General features: G+C 38.0%; 1 protein-coding gene across 2 annotated transcripts; it reads left to right on the forward strand.

The window, feature by feature from the left end:
• The first annotated feature begins 592 nt into the window (after nucleotides 1-592).
• On the forward strand, nucleotides 593-16719 carry sp7 (Sp7 transcription factor). 2 transcript variants are annotated; one of them, XM_089134531.1, is made up of 2 exons: nucleotides 593-1006; nucleotides 14276-16719. In XM_089134531.1, exons 1-2 carry the CDS (start codon nucleotides 929-931, stop codon nucleotides 15575-15577), a joined length of 1380 nt encoding a protein of 459 aa, XP_088990657.1. In that variant the 5' UTR covers nucleotides 593-928; the 3' UTR covers nucleotides 15578-16719. The 2 variants fall into 2 exon arrangements, with proteins under 2 accessions (XP_088990657.1, XP_039510017.2); XM_039654083.2 differs by lacking the exon at nucleotides 593-1006 and adding an exon at nucleotides 12812-12956.
• Nucleotides 16720-17554: the final 835 nt, after the last annotated feature.

Here is a 17554-nt window from a genome sequence, read left to right on the forward strand (position 1 = left end):
TGAACCGTGTTCCCCGTTTCTTTCCACAACAAAGACTTATTAAACAGCTCTGGCTCGCAGGCCTCGATCGCAGCGACCGCCAGCCGCACTTCCACAAACACGAAGAACAGTTTAAACCTATTTTTTATACAGTCTTTGGTTTAAACCGAGAGCTGGAGCGAGGAAGGGCCTCCGCTGATTCAAACCAGACGAAACTGCCTGCCTTACTCTTTAAATTAGTCCCACATTATGTCTGATTGTTTAGGAAGCACTTACAAACTTACTAAAGAGCAGTTAGCTCGAAAAATCTATCAAATAATTACAGGTCACTGGACGAATAGTGTTTAGCCCTGCTGTGAGTGAGTGAGTGCGAGGGAAACGTGTGTGTTTACACGGATGAATAAAGATAATGTGTGTGACTTCAATAACACAAGCTGGATTTCACATTCTTTAGACTCCATTGTGGTGTTTTTTTTATTGAAATGTAGTCTATAGAGTGTGTATGTGTGTGTGTGTGTGTGTGTGTGAGAGAGAGAGAGAGTTGTGAGTGTGTGTGGATTTTCACATTTTTCAGATTCCAGCTGCTGTATAATAAACAAGTGTCAGAAAAGTAAATGGCACTTGTTTTTCAATACTTACCAACAATATTACAGGTTAGCCTATGGCATTTCTGTGTGGATCCAAATGTAAATGCAAATTTAACATGTAACTGGGGTTTCTGGGTGATTGCTTGGATGCTGCAATGCAGTGTACGCAGATGTATTTTAATTATGTTGCAGCATTGTTCGAAGTGGTTGCTAAGGTGTTGCTAGGCGTTGTAATGGGTGCCAGGCGTCCCCTTTTGAGTGTAGGCTACACAAAGTGAGATAATACAATCAGCAGCAGAGCTGCATGTGTTTGTTTTGACCAACAGAGGGCGCTGCTCGCTTTAAGTGTTAGTTGTTCGTAGATGCTACCGCTAGTTTTCTCAGTGAAACAACTCGACCAGAATGAACGACCATCAGCGAGTATCACCATCAGCTTCAAAGTAAGGCATATAAAACTCTCACACAAATACATAAACTCCTAACTACATCTTTATATTTTATACGCAAATTTAGCCCTGCGATTGGCTGCTAGCATTCATTTCCATTCAGGTAAAGAAAGAAAGCACGTGCACGCGCCGTCTCGCAGTTTTTATGGAAGGCCAATCCCGCCAAAAACATGCTTTGGTATATCTTTTTTTTACGAAATTGTGTCAAACTACGACATAAAAAGTCGAAATTGTGTCAAACTACGTCATAGCTAAAAAAAAAAAAATCAAAATTATTACAGACTATCTTAGATTTTTTTTCATGTCATAAATGATTTACAAACTTTTTTAATACAGCGGCTTCCAAGATGATCAGTTTTAAATAGTGTTGCATAACATATAAAAATTACTATATTTGGACCTATATCCGGCGGGATGTTGATCCTGTGATCTTTTCTACTTTTCATGTCACCATTCACTAACCTGCCATTGTTTAGGTTTATTATTTATGTATTATGATTTGTGTATTATAAAGTAGCCCCGGGCAATTTGTATATGCAGCGTAATAAAAAATATACACCACAATATAAAACAAGATAAATAAGAACACACAACAGTAGGCTCCATACATTTAAAATTTTAAAATATACCATTCTGAGTATTTAACAATCTGATTGTACAAGGGATAAATTAATATTTGTATATCGTTTTTCATCTTTGATAGTTTTATAGCAAGAGCAGTGCAAAAAAGTCACTGTCTGTTGAGAGAGTGTGTATGAGTGCATCTCTCTCTCTCTGTGTGTGTGTGTGTGTGTTGTGTACTGTGTATGTGTGCGTCTGTGAGTGAATGTGTGTGTGTGTGTGTGTGTGTGTGTGTGTGTGAGAGAGAGAGAGAGAGAGTATGTGTTGTGTGCATGTGTGTGTTGTGTACTGTGTGTGCATCTGTCTGTGTGTGTGTGTGTGTGTGTGTGTGAGAGAGAGAGAGCGTGTGTGTGTGTGTGAGTGCATCTCTATGTGTGTGTACATGCGTCTGTGTGTGAGAGAGTATGTGTTGTGAGGATATGTGTGCATTCGGGTGTGTGTGTGTGTGTGTGTGTGTGTGTGTGGATTTCCACATTTTTCAGATTCCAGTGGGTTTGTTCAAATTTAAGTATAGCCTATAGAAGAAACAAGTGTCAGAAAATGTTTTTTAGAATCATTCAGCCTCTGGATGAGATGCACGCGTGTGTGTGTGTGTGTAGTGCGCATCACAGGTGTATGGTGTCTCAGCGGCTCAGTTTCCGCCAGCTCCAGTAGGGGGCGTCGTCCCCCAGGCCGGCGCGTGTGACGTGACGTGGGCAGCTCGCGGTGGCTCTGGTCAGGCAGACTGGAGCCCTTGGGCGCTGGCATGCAGTTCAGCGTTCGGGAGCGGCCCCCTCAAAAACCATCTCCTCAGGGGCCACACCCACCGCTCGCTCTCTGTGGGGGACGAGTGTGTGTCTCAGAGCCAGCGCGTTCAGAGACCGCTCGCCTCAGCCAGGGGAAGTCAAAGCATTCGGCTTTATTTTCGAGCCCAGACTGCGTGGCATTCGCTCGCTCCAAACGAGTGTACATGCACATCTGGGAAAGTCTGTGTACAATCACTTCCTCCGAGTCTGAGACGAGAAACTCAAACTGTCCTTGACCTAAACATCAAATGTCAGGGTTTTTTTTTTTTTAAGGTGGTCTTGACTTTTATAGCACTCCTGAGTGCGAGTGAGAGAAAATGGCCTTACGGTGAGGAGGTGGAAGCGGTGTTTTCTTTAGTGATGGTTATATTTCACCACCAACTTGTGCTTTAGCTAAAGGGTGTGTGTGAAGCGTTGGGTGGTCCGAGCTCTCCTTGGGTTTCAGACCTGCCGTGTTTAAAGGAAGGGCTCTTTTTAGGTAAAATGTGCTTATTTTTACTTGGACCACTTGCTTCAGCTCTTTCTATATTGCTTAATCTCATGGAAATGTGCAGGTTGCTACGGAAGCTTGTTTCCGCCACTGAATTAAAAAAAAAAAGAATAATAATAATTGCGACTTTTCATCTCACAATTGCGAGATATAAAGTCAGAATTGTGATAAATAAAGTCGCAATTGCGAGATATAAATTCAGAATTGCGAGATATAAAGTCAGAATTGCGAGATATAAAGTCAAAAATTGCGTGATATGAAGTCAGAATTGTGATAAATAAAGTCGCAAATGCGAGATAAATAAAGTCGCAATTGCGAGATATAAAGTCAGAATTGCGTGATATAAAGTCAGAATTGCGTGATATAAAGTCAGAATTGTGTGATATAAAGTCAGAATTGCGAGATATAAAGTCAGAATTGCGAGATATAAAGTCAGAATTGCGAGATATAAAGTCAAAATTGCGAGATATAAAGTCAAAATTGCGAGATATAAAGTCAGAATTGCGAGATATAAAGTCAGAATTGCGAGATATAAAGTCAAAATTGTGAGATATAAAGTCAAAATTGCGAGATATAAAGTCAGAATTGCGAGATATAAAGTCAGAATTGCGTGATATAAAGTCGCAATTGCGAGATATAAAGTCAGAATTGCGAGATATAAAGTAAAAATTGCGAGATATAAAGTCAAAATTGCGTGATATAAAGTCAGAATTGCGTGACATAAAGTCAGAATTGCGAGATATAAAGTCAGAATTGCGTGACATAAAGTCGAAATTGCGTGATATAAAGTCAGAATTGCGAGATATAAAGTCAGAATTGCGTGATATAAAGTCAGAATTGCGAGATATAAAGTCAGAATTGCGAGATATAAAGTCAGAATTGCGTGATATAAAGTCAAAATTGCGAGATATTAAGTCAGAATTGCGTGATATAAAGTCAAAATTGCGAGATAAAAAGTCAAAATTGCGAGATAAAAAGTCAGAATTGCGAGATATAAAGTCAGAATTGCGAGATATAAAGTCAGAATTGCGAGATAAAAAGTCAAAATTGCGAGATATAAAGTCAGAATTGCGAGATAAAAAGTCAGAATCGCGAGATATAAAGTCAAAATTGTGTGATATAAAGTCAGAATTGCGTGATATAAAGTCAGAATTGCGAGATATAAAGTCAGAATTGCGAGATATAAAGTCAGAATTGTGTGATAAAAATCAAAATTGCGAGATATAAAGTCAGAATTGCGTGATATAAAGTCAGAATTGCGAGATATAAAGTCAGAATTGTGTGATAAAAATCAAAATTGCCAGATATAAAGTCAGAATTGCGAGATAAAAAGTCAGAATCGCGAGATATAAAGTCAAAATTGCGTGATATAAAGTCAGAATTGCGTGATATAAAGTCAGAATTGCGTGATATAAAGTCAGAATTGCGTGATATAAAGTCAGAATTGCGAGATATAAAGTCAGAATTGCGTGATAAAAATCAAAATTGCGAGATATAAAGTCAGAACTGCGTGATATAAAGTCAGAATTGCGAGATATAAAGTCAGAATTGCAAGATACAAAGTCGAAATTGTGTGATATAAAGTCAGAATTTGATGGTAGCGCGTCATTGACAGGCGACATTTGTTTCCGGCACGGCCACTTATTTAAAACTAGGGTTGGGTATCGTTTGAATTTGAACGATTCTAATTCCAATTCAGATTCCTTGTTTCGATTCCGGTTCCTAACGATTCTCGATTCCGATTCTTTAAAGAGGCAGGGTCAAAAAAGTTTAGCTAACCTTGCTAACCAACGGTCTTTCTGAAGGAAATACTCCTTCTGTCACAAATACTCCTATTGTCACGAATTTAGCATTTTGTTATTTGTTATTTTTAGAAACGTGAAGCCACACTTTGGACCGTCGACGTATGCTACTCATGTTCGACTCGCGCGGTTATGCCAACACTTCCGGTAGACGCTTCTTCGTTGGTGGTGTTCAGTGGTTTCTTCTTCTGCTCGGCGAACTGTGAATATCGAAACTAGGAATCGAAATTTTAACTTTTGAACGATTCCGGGAAAAACTAAAAGTTAGTCCCGGTTCCAATCGATACTCGATTCTCGATACCCAACCCTATTTAAAACTGAAATTTCTCTGAAATAAAAAATCTTTGGAGACTTTTGGGATATTGTAAGTACACAACTGCATGAAATATATCACACTGTGCAAGTGACTTTTGGATATTTTATTACAAAATTCGTACATATTGTACCTTTAAGGTCCTTGCACACTGAGCCTGAAATTTTCGCACGTTAAAAAATAAATACGTCAATCACGCTTGCACACTGCCTCCGAAACTTTCGTCCGTCATAAATAAAAAATCGGATCCGGTTCGATTTTCTGCGTTTTTCGCATCCGTAGCCAACAGTTTGAATGGTGTTTTGACAATTCAAAGCCACCGAATCACGAATACGAAAAACGCATACGAAAATGTCGGACTCTGTGTGCAAGCGCCCTTGATTTTCTGAATTGTTCTGTTTTAAAATTGCATCATGGGTTGTGTGTTTCACGTCAGTCGCATGAGTGATGTTAAACTCTTGTTAAACTGATGATTGGAGGACACTTGTGGTGAAGCTCATGGGGGCGGACAGCAGCACTAGTGGTAGATCGGTGCCATGTTTAGTATAGTCTAGAGTCCTGAGTAACCAGTAATTCATAAAATTGCCCTCTTTGTTATGATCATACTGGCTCCTTCAGGCCCCACACAGTTTGACATCCAATTCATGAGTATTTCACTGTCTTCAGTTAATGACCTGCACAACCAAAGCTGTGTTTTTTTATTGCAGAAAGGCCTGTTGTAGAAGATATTAAGCTTTTTTCTTTTTTTATCCCATCTTTCTCACTTATTTTTCCATAGGAATTCTTGTGTTTTTGTGACCACACGGTCTGGAAAAAGCCATCTCGCTGTGAGGCGAGTTTGTCCCTGACCCTGTATCTCCCTCTCACCACATTTCCATCTCAAAGCCACTCGCACACGTCTAATCATTTCACTTTTTCCCTGCGTGGCAGCGTTATTAAGAAGTTTAATTTGCTGAGGGCCCGGGCTCAGAGAGGAATCCACGGAGAATTATTGCATTGATTCCCATTTAACCACAGCGAAATCCTCGGTACTCTGATACGGAGTCTAATGATGAAAGCATAAAAACCCCAAACTGTAAAACCTCTACAAAATGAGTTGTGCATACTCTTTAAAAAACAGTTTGTATATAGGCTGCTATATTATATCTAGAAACTGGCCAAAAATGATGATATTTCATCTAATGGTCACAATGACTGTAAATCAATGTAAAATGGAATGAAGCTCAAATTATACAAGTTTGAGTTAATGTGATGTTTATGAAATCCAGTTGCATGAGTTAGCATAGTCAACATTTTTATTTAAATTGCAATCAAAAATCTATCTGCGTTTAGCCTAAAAAAATTAGGGAAATGTGAGTTTTGTCAATTTTTTAGGGTTTACAGTGCGCGTCACGAATTATTAATTGGTTCCAAGTCTGTTATGATTGATTGGATGAGGCGCATCATGAAAGAAGAAACTAGCTATGTATCCATCCACGTATTTTATGCACATGTTGGGATATCACATAAAAAGCGCTGGTTGGAAACTGCAATTTTAAAATATGCATAAAAAGCATAGCTTACCTGCTCAATTGTGGTGTAGAAATTTTTTTATCTAAAAAAACGTTCATAAACTACGATGGAAACCAAACAAATCCCTCGACAAACACTCTTTGGCTCAGCGTCAGCTGTGATTGGATAACTGGACTAACCAATGGACCAATGGCGTCGCATCATCTCGCTGGAGTGGAAGTGTGTCATCAGAATGATTTGGTTTAATTCCCCCCAGAAGCGTCTCACAGATACGAGCATAGATATCTATATAAAGGCTAGATGGCGGATTAAGGCGGAGTTTCTTCAGGCAAGCTGATGTAAGATGAGTGATCAGCACGAACACAAATACTCTTATCTCATTGAAATCTTGACGGATTTACAAACGGTTTGGTTTCTTACAAACATTACTGACGTGGCTATAATTATCTGGATGATTCTTTATTTATACACTTATTATTCATAAGTATGCTGTGTCATAGCTACATCTCTGACTTTTATAACAAACCAAACCGTTTGAAAATCGGTAGAAAATTGAGCAAGTTATGGTTATTTAAATAGTACATGTACCATTAACACAATGTTACAAATGAGCGAGCTGCCTGTGACAAGATGGCCGCCAGGTGCAGACGTCGACCTCCATTGGCCAGCAGCATGGACGAGATATCTAGCCTTTATATAGATATCTATGTATACGAGTGTGTTCTCGAACACCAGCATCCGAACGCAAGACAACATGATATCGTTTACTGTGTTTCGTCTGACGATCTGAGACGCACTCGTTTATGATGGAGGGAAAAAGAGCCTGATTGCAGCAACTTCCATTGTTAGATATTTAGCTCTAATTTCTCATGTTTTTAATCTTGTTCTCTTGAATACATGGGATTGAAACTCTGCTTTATTCGCAAATGTTTTATGCGATATTTCAATTTTGTTAAATGCAAATAATTAGAATTTTGTTTAGTTCGTTTTAAAGTACAGGTAAAACTCGAAAAATGAGAATATCGTGCTAAAGCAATTCAACTTAAAAAGTGAAACTAATATATTATATAGACTCATTACATGCAAAGTGAGATATTTCAAGCCTTTATTTGTTATAATTTCGATGATTATGGATTACAGATATGAAAACGTTTTCACAATATTCAAATTTGGAATTTGGTGTTTCATAAGCTGTAAGTCATAATCATCAACATTATAACAAATAAAGGCTTGAAATATCTCACTTTGCATGTAATGAGTCTATATATTATATTAGTTTCACCTTTTAAGTTGAATTACTGAAATAAATTAACTTTTGCATCATATTCTCATTTTTCGAGTTTCACCTGTATTTGGTCGCCATTTGATTCGGAAGTAGAACCAGTGGAGAACCGCTTACTTTATCATACATATTGACACAAATTAGTATATGAGTAAACATTATTTGACTCGGCTCTCAAACGCCCTTCATTAACACAATAATCGACTCTGCTTTTAAGAGCCCATGACCTCGCCCAGAGAGGAAAACGTTTCAATGTAAAATTCAAAAATAGAAAAGATAAAAAACACAAAATGTTTCCCTATAAATCTCTAATTATAGATTCCTCTCTTGCCACTTTGAAGGAAGCTGTTAGTGGCTCTTCAGAGTGATAAAGGATTTCCCAATAAACTCCTCGCATCCAGTGGCTCGTACACACCACCGCTGCACCTCTCCTTTCAATTTCAGCGTTCAGGGTGTGGGATTTCTGCTCCTCAAAGGGAAATAGGAAAGCTATTAGCCCAAATGGGGAAACCACATGCAAATCATTGGGAAGGCAAACCCTCAAACTGGGCTGAAGGCTCCACATGTGGCATCGCGCTACACGCTTTATATCTTTGCGTGTTCAGTAAATTTAGTGAAGGCACACACCCATTTTGAACCTTATTTTTTCACTCTGATGATCATGTAATGTTCATGTCTTGTACGTTTGCAAATATGTCTCGAATGTTTCTCTTAAAAAAGTAAAGTTGACATCCAGAAAGAGAGCTATATATAAAATAGAAAATTTTGTCCGATAACCCGATAATTCTTTATACTTGAAAGCCGATAACCGATATATCGGCGGATAAATCGAAATCCAAATTTGTATATGATTTTTGAGAGCCTGATTTAAAAAACAAAAGTTTCACCATTAAAATCCACATCCCAAACACACAATGTTCTCATTATACATTATACGTTCTCATTATAGCGTCATTGAAAGCAGCACTTTATTTTCGCTGCGAGATAGGCCTATTTTAACTTTTGATTAATAAAATGTTCTCCTATAGCCTAAAAGTTTATATTCTACTTAAAGCTATATTCTATTTAAAATGTAGGCTACTTTTACATAATTACGTTTTGCTTTCGCTAAATGTCCCTTTGCGCCACCTGGTGGTCATTTCGCCACCGACTTTGAAATACGGCTGGTTTATTTTTGCCGCGGAGGCGGTAAACGACATTCTGGTTGTCCACCTACTGTAATTGTATGTAGCTGATATGACAGACTTAAGTGATTCCAATCATATTTCAAGCCATTCAAAATCATCATGTTGAACAGTGCACATCTGAAGCTGTAGGAAATAATACATAGGCTTTAATATATCGGGCAAATTTGACAACGATAACATTAAAAATGCATATAATGTCCGATACCAATATGGTGGCAGAAATATCATGCATCTCTAAGTGTTTATTTTTAGATCTCATGCATTTGTGTGCATCATACATTATCACAGAAAATAAAACCTTACCTTAACTACATTCAAAATGCACAATTTGTGAAAATGCTGTTCACGTTGATTGCATGCTGATTCATCACGGTAAAAAAGAAATCAAGCCACATTGCAAGTCTACATTTCTTCTTCAGTCAATCGTTCTATTCTTCCAGTTGCATCACCGTTTTGAGTCACTCATGTCTTTGCATATGTTTCCATTCATTTGAGAAGTCATGAGATCAAATGAGCAGACGAGACTTGAGATAAATGCACGAATGGAAATTTATTTGGCCATCCCAACCATTTACAAATGCACATGCATTAGTGTTTGGAAAATGAATATGATTTTTACTTAAAGCTTCACCTTTCAGCACTCTCTCGACCCGTGTGCTGTATATCAGCTAAATCACTTGATATGCACATTTTTCTTTCCCATATTGAACTATTTCATCAGTGCCATCAATATTTCCCAGAAGAAACTAAAAGGTTTGTGTTATTCTGTAGTAATGAGCTTGTATTAAAAGCCACAAAAACACAGGTGAGTTTAAACTTTACAGTCTTATTTACAAACACCAAAGTATGACTGTGGATTAAGGTCCAAAAATGACTTAATCTAACATTTAAATCTGCCAATAAATCACTGTGTGGTCTTTACTGTAGTGTTTCTGACAGCAGCGTGATTCATCATGTCGGAATAACACTGCCCCCTATGGCACCAATCTAATTAGCCAGTGCAGTTCAATACTATGATTGCAGAAATTAGTGTGTGTGTGTGTGTGTGTGTGTGTGTGCAGGGTCAGTTGAGGAGCAGACTGCTAAATATAGTCTGTGTGTTACTGTAAGGGCCAAACTCTCACAAACTACAAGCTTGCTCTGACCATGCCTTGTAATTGAGGGAGAAAATAAAGAATGAAATTACATGTTTATTTTTGAAAACAATTTTAATCTTCTCTCCCCTCATTTTGGAAAAAAGCAACACCCACAAGGACACTCAAAACCAAGATGGGCTGTCGGAAGGCTGTTCCAACTGTTTATTCACTTGATGGATGTCTGTAAGCCAGAGAACAGACTCTTAACAGTGGACAACCTCTGTGTAGTGCATGTACATGCGTGTGCTCAGGGATTATAGGTGGAAAAAAAGCGAAAAATTTCAGTTTAATTTGCTTAGACAGAGATGCCTATAAAGAAAGCAAACATAGGATTATTTAATATTAAGGCTGTCTTAAATAAAGCATCTTTGACTTTCAAAAAAATCCCCCAAAAAACAGAATTTCCAGAGGTTTCACAACACAAAACACATCATTTCTCCTTTTAAATTAAGAGTTTTTCTTCTTGATAATTTCTCAAATTGTGTCATAATTGTGTTTGCATGAAATCAGGGTGTAATGATCATCTGAGAGATTGTTTGAACCTTAACCTAAATTGACAGGGTAAGAGTAATTATACTTTCTACTGCGTCTCACTTATTCATGAACCCTTTATGCCAAAAAGGTTCTAAGGAGAAATTGTCTTAAGCGGGATTGCATAGCCTAATACTTTCATGTTTAATGGTTTTTTTTAATGTTTATTTATAGTCATTAAATGTTTGATGTTTAATTAATTGAAAAATAAATAAATAAACAACTAAATGCATAAAATGAAAGATTTTGTATATGAAGTGTCTAATGGAACCTGTTAAGGTTCCAAATAGAACCTTTTCTTCTCAGAGTGATACATTACTGTCAAACTGTAAACTGTGATTCCCTTGATTTGATTGACATTCATTTTTTTATCACACTTGAAATGTTTTAGCACCATTCCATAGCATTTTTAGCACAGATTAATGAATAAATAATTATATATGCTTAACTATATATATTATATATTTCTATTTTATGAAAATGCTTATAACTTTGCTGTCCTGAGTGTGACGTATGTGTAGCCTATAATAATAAATCTAAAAAAAATAAAAACAAAAAAACAGTGTTTGTAAATATGCTATAAGCCTGTATGTGTGTGTGTGGGGGGGGGGGGATTCTTATTTGTCCTGCTGATGATTGGTTCAACTATAATTTAATGATTTTATCACATATTTTTTTCATTTTAAATGGTTGGCTTGTGAAATCTTACATCCTCATATTCACATAGTTTTAGAACAATAATTTAAAAAACATTACCATTTTTGTGATGTAGTTGTCTTTTACTGAAAGAATTGTACTCTTTTCCTAGTTCAACATGTAAGATAGTTTTCTTTACAGTAGCCTATGAGAATATGGAGACTCAAGCACACCACAACATTTGCATATGAAGTATATTAACAAGTGTTGCTCTTTTTCAAAACTTAAAAAGCTTTGCTAGCCTATAGCCTATATTTAAAAAGTACATTGCCAAAGCATATCAACTTTATACACACATACACAATATTGGCCTGGGCTACATTTAATGTGTGTGTATATATGATGGATTAAGGCAGGTTTTTTTTTACAGTGTTTTGGAAATGAACAGTTTTAAGCTATGTAAAACAACATGTAAAACCACTGATAAAAAAAGAACAATTTGTTGCTGAACTGTAGGCAACATAGTCCTTCTGCGAACTTAGCCTGTGTGTTATGTGAATGTGATGAATGAAAACAGAGGAGGCTAGGGCGGGCCTATATTTATACATTCAGCCTATGTAGCCTATCAATAATAATTTAAAGTAGGCTAGCCTATGTAGGCTACTGAGAGCGAACGAGCTGCTGTTTACCTTTTTACGGTGAGCATATTAGCGCAATTTAACTTTTGACTTTTAACAATTTAAACTTTTAACCTTGTTTGAAAACTCTCTGAAAAGGCTACACATGTAGCCTACACTCTACACGAAATATTTCTATTTAGAACCAAAAATGGTTCCAACCCCCGCTTCATATATGGAACTCCAAAATGGTTCTAGGCTATAGAACCATTTTTTTTTTTTTGGTAAAAGGTTCTATTGGCCAAGTATGGAACCCCAGGGTTCTATATAGAACCCAGAAGAACCATTTTTTAAAGAGTAGAACCTTTTAGGGGTTCCAAATACGCAGCGCTGATAGAACCTTTTAAGGTTCTATATAGCACCTTTTCTTCTGCGAGTGTATAGCTATATAAAAACAATAGGCTACATAATTTTGATACCCCTAACTTTTTATTTCAATTCTTTTGGGAGGTATAGGCTACCGTATACGGACGGAAGCTTGTTTTCGACACGGAAAAGGTAAACGCGACTTTTAATCCCATCCTTCTGACTTTTTTCCCCTCAAGATTGCGAGTTTATATGTCGCATTCTTCTTTATAATTCGAAATTGCATGTTTATATCTCATATAATTCTGAGAAAAATAAATAAATTCGAATAATTGCGAGTTTATATCTAATTAGGAGTGTTAAAGTTAAACCCCCCATAAATCGCAAGGCAAAGTGCGTTCTCTCTCTCTCTCTCTCTCTCTCTCTCTCTCTTTCTCTCTCTCTCTCTCTCTCTCTCTCTCTCTCTCTGCTCTCTCTCTCTCTCTCTCTCTCTCTCTCTCTCTCTCTCTCGGAGGCGGGTCTCCCGGGATGCTCATAGGAGAGTCGCTGCGCTCGTACGGAGTTTATTTCAGTCAGATCTTCAGTTTTGAGCTTCTCTCTCTCCTGCTTTTGGACTGAACTTCACAGGACTGCTTTTCCTCCGGGATGGCCGCGTCGATTCTGGAGGTATGGGATACACAATCTGATCTGAGGCCTGCCTATGTTTGTTAGCAGTTTGGTTTTAACATAGAAATCGGATTTCTACAACAATGTCAACTGAACTTAAACAAGCGCACAACAACAACAACAAGGTTGTTTGAATAGCACTTTATGGGTGTTTTGTTCAGATAAAGGTCTTCTGATTTAGGTTACTCACTTAAAAGTTATCATTAAGATATTAAAAGTAGAATTGAGCTGTAATCTCACAGTAAGTGTATAGAAAAACTGAAATTCAGTCCATTTTGTCAAGAAGAAGTGAATTCACTCATGTTGCACTTAGAATCATTGCAGGTTTGTCATTAACTGAAGAAACTTTTAAAGTTCAACAACTCAATCTGTAGCCTAGTTGTTATGGTGTTTTAAAGAACTCGCTGATCTGAATGACCTATAATGAACCCTATTATAATGAGCAAAAACAAACTTAAGAACCATTGAGGTATCTTTATTGTTTAGATGATCAAAGACAATCAAAATAAGCCAGCCTGTAACCTAGACAATGAAATATGAAAACTCTTAGACACAAAACTCTTGCGCATTGGTTTTGGGTGCAGGCATCAAATGTAAGCTCCACATGGTAATAGGGAGCAATTAACCTGGAAACGGGAGCAGAACTTGTGCCAAGATGAACCACACACGCTCAGCGGGAAATATCATTGCACACACACACACTGTGCCTTACTCATTAATTTATCATCACTTCCCAACGGAAAATGGGGTAGACCACTGCCGTTCCAAATGAAGCCAAGTCCAACCGTAGTCTGTGACTTTAAAGTGACATTTCGACAAGTTAGGGTCGGGGTTATCCTAAAAATCCGATCAATTCTTTAATTTAACTCTAACTTTCATTCAATATTGAATTAAGTGTAAACATGGCTACCATGTGTTAAATACTTGCGGGATCATGTTTAGATCAGCTTGAACCTCTCTGATCTCTAAATCATTGACATTTATGTTGATTATTGCTTATTTTTCATTCTCACGAATTGTCTGTGATTGACAACATAATTAGAGTGTCGTAACTAAACAATTGTTTATTCTTCTTACCAAAATGCTATTGTTGAAAATCTCTTGCTTGTTTTTTCTCAAACACATGGTCACTATGGAGATGTAAACATGTCAAACAGGAACTCCATGTGTGGTGACATTAATTATCGTGTTTTCAGTGCTGGTGCATATTTCTGTCTAGACTAATAGCACAGGAAGGATGTTTTGCGCACTACTTCAATGCATTTAAAGCATAGTTTGAATTGCCTCGTTTCTGATCGGCGCTTTCGTTCTCTTCGCAGGAGGAAACACGTTATGGATCCAGTCCCTTGGCTATGCTAACCGCAACCTGCAATAAATTTGGGAGCACCAGTCCAGTCCGAGACTCTGCAACGCCTGGTAAAGCGGGAAGCGCAGCACCAATTAGGAAAGCCTACAGCATGACCTCTGAACTCCAGAGTCCAAAAAATGGACGCGGTAACGATGGCGTCGCGGACACTTACAGCGGCTCCTTTAGCTCCGCCGGCGGTTTGCTAACGCCAACCGGTAGCCCTCCTCCGGCTCCCACGGGAGCGTACGGCTCCGAATACAACCCGTTCTCCACTTTCCAGACCTCGAGTGCCTCTCAGGACCCTTCGCTCTTGGGGACCAAAGCTACAGCGGACTGCCTAGCAAGTGTCAACACTTACTTAGACATGACGCATCCTTATGGCTCATGGTACAAGAGCATCCATTCCGGGATCACGGGCTCTCCCGCGAACACCACTTCTTCTTGGTGGGACGTCCACACCAACTCAAACTGGCTTAGCGCTGGGCAACCTCAACCTGAAAGCCTCCAAGCGCAATTGCAGCCGGTGGCTCCGCAAGCATCCCTAAATCCACAGATGCAGAGCTACACTCCCGATTTTACGCCTCTCAATCCAGCGCAGTACTCGTCCGTGGGGTTGAGTTCGTCGTCACACTTGCTCCAGTCGCCGCAGCACATGATCCCGCAGGACATGTACAAACCCAAGCCTGTGTCCACATCTGGGATCCTTGACAATCCAATGGGGATCAAACCAAGTCGAGGTTCGGGCGGATACACCGGCGGCTCCTCCACCGGCAGGTCTTCGTGCGATTGTCCGAATTGCCAGGAGCTTGAAAGGCTTGGAGCGTCCGCCGCATCCCTACGCAAGAAACCCGTTCACAGCTGCCACATTCCCGGTTGCGGAAAAGTCTACGGAAAAGCTTCGCATCTAAAAGCTCATCTTCGTTGGCACACGGGCGAGCGACCCTTCGTCTGCAACTGGTTGTTCTGCGGAAAACGCTTCACTCGCTCCGACGAACTCGAGCGCCACGTCCGCACGCACACTCGGGAAAAGAAGTTCACGTGTCTCCTGTGCAACAAGCGCTTTACTCGTAGCGACCACCTTAGCAAACACCAGAAGACGCACACCGAAACTAAAGGCCCGGAAGAAGAGGCCGAGACGAGAGGAACCGAGGAGCCGACGGATTCCGCTAAAGTGGATCCCGCCGCGGGGATGCAGGATGCTAGCGGCGGTGGAGAGGAAAAGAGCAACACAGGGAATGGTGTGGACAACAGTAGCGGGCTTCTGGAGATATAAACCGTAAGACTCTGACGAGTGGAGCTACTGGTGCCAAGCTGCGCAAAAAACACTACCAGACAAGTTTTGGGGTCGGTAAGATTTTTAAGGTTTTTTAAAGAAGTCTCCAAGGCTGCATTTGTTTGATTAAAAATACTAAAAATTGTCAAATAATTTTACAATGTAAATCAGCTGTTTAGTAAAGTGTAATTTATTCCTGTGATTTTCAGCATCATTACTCCAGTCTTCAGTGTCACATGATCCTTCATGAGGATCTGATGATCAAGACACATTTAACTGTGTTGAAAACAGTTATTTATTTCAGGATTCTTTGATGATTTGAAAGTTCAAAAGAACACCATTTATTCTCAAATAGAAGCTTTTGTTACATTAAACGCTACCGTTCAAAAGTTTTTGGGTCGGTACGAAATTTTATTTTATTTGGGGGGGGGGGGTCGATACTTTTATTCATCAAGGATTAATTAAATTGATCAAAAGTGACAGTTATAATGTAACAATGTAAAGAAATGCTGTTCTTTCTATTCATCAAAGAATCCTGAAAAAAAATTGGACACATCTGTTCCAACACTGATCATAATAATGATGAATGTTTCTTGAGCATCAGATCATCATATTCTGAAGACTGGAGTCTTTGATTCAGCTTTGATCACAGGAATAAATTATTTTAAAATATATAAAATAGAAAACAGTAATTTTATATTGTAATAATATTGTCACAATATTACTGTTTGCTTTTAATCAAATAACGCAGCCTTGGTGAGCAGAAGAGACTTCTTTTAAAAACATAAAAAATCCTACCGATCCAAAACGTTTGACTGGTCGTGTATAAAAATATATTTTAGCAACTGTTTTTTTGGAGCTGGTTGAATGTGCTCCACGGAGAGCAATGTATCATGAACACATTCTCTAGACCGGCAGGTTTTGAAAGAAAAACTTTTACCCAAGAACTTCAGAGACGTTTGTCTGGAGCGAGGAGTCTTTTTAAAGACCTTAATGATTGAATTCATTTGTTTTACCTTTCCTTCTTTTCGACAACTTTCAGAGGAGGCTGTTCAACAGATTGAGACATTCGGGCTTCCAATCGATGCACATTTCGTCCTTGTGATCGTTTTTTTATTTAATTAAAATTGATTTCTTTTTAATCCTGTGTCTTAAAACACTTTCTTAAGGACTCATTACCTTGATCTTCAGTTTAGGAGGCAATCTGGTGTACAGTGAACCGTATTCTTCCATGTCATTATTGGTCCTGTCGCTTATCATTGTTTTAATTTAATTTCCTATTTACATCAAATCTAATTTATGTTTTAAGTTATGATTGTTGTGTTTCACTGGTTTTGCTGAATGGAGGGAAACCATGAAGCAAGTCATTTATGAATAAATTAAGTCTTCTCATTCATGTGATGGTTTTATTTATTTTTTATTTTGACAGATCAAGAAGTTCTTTTGATTTCTTCTAAATCTGAATCTTTTACCCAAAAAGAATTTAAATCTTAAGAAAGTCATTTATATATATATAGGAAACATCATCTTTTGAGATCAGTGGAATAGATTTCGATGAATTGATTATAGATATAAGTGACCACAAATCATTTATTTAAGCTTTGAGGGAACATCTGTAGGTTTTTATTATTATAATTTGTGTGAATTTCACAAAACATTTCAAGAACATCAGCGTAAAATCAAAAGAAAGAAAGGAATATTTTTCTAATCAAAATTAAGCAACATTTTTATAATTTAAGCACATTTTTGTAATACAAATATATATATATATATATGTCGATATGATAAAGTCAGTGGTAAAGTATTTATACATCATGGTCTCATTTATATGTTAATTTACATTAAACATGTTAATAGTAAAGTATTTTTACTGCAATACACAATTTGTTCATTATCTCTGAGAATAATCAAATGAAAAACATCAAAAATCATTACAGTAATGATGAATTGGGGTTCAAAACGCAAAACATTTTTTGT

The sequence above is a fragment of the Pimephales promelas genome, chromosome 8, assembly GCF_988280905.1.
Source record: "Pimephales promelas chromosome 8, fPimPro1.hap1.1, whole genome shotgun sequence".
Classification (NCBI taxonomy): Eukaryota; Metazoa; Chordata; class Actinopteri; order Cypriniformes; family Leuciscidae; genus Pimephales; species Pimephales promelas.

What these genes read in the sequence shown, in the direction of transcription:
- sp7 (XM_089134531.1), top strand. Translation starts at nt 929, where the DNA reads ATGCTACCGCTAGTTTTCTCAGTGAAACAACTCGACCAGAATGAACGA. An exon ending in GTATCACCATCAGCTTCAAA is followed by an intron (nt 1,007 to 14,275) that starts GTAAGGCATATA and finishes TTCTCTTCGCAG; the next exon opens with GAGGAAACACGTTATGGATC.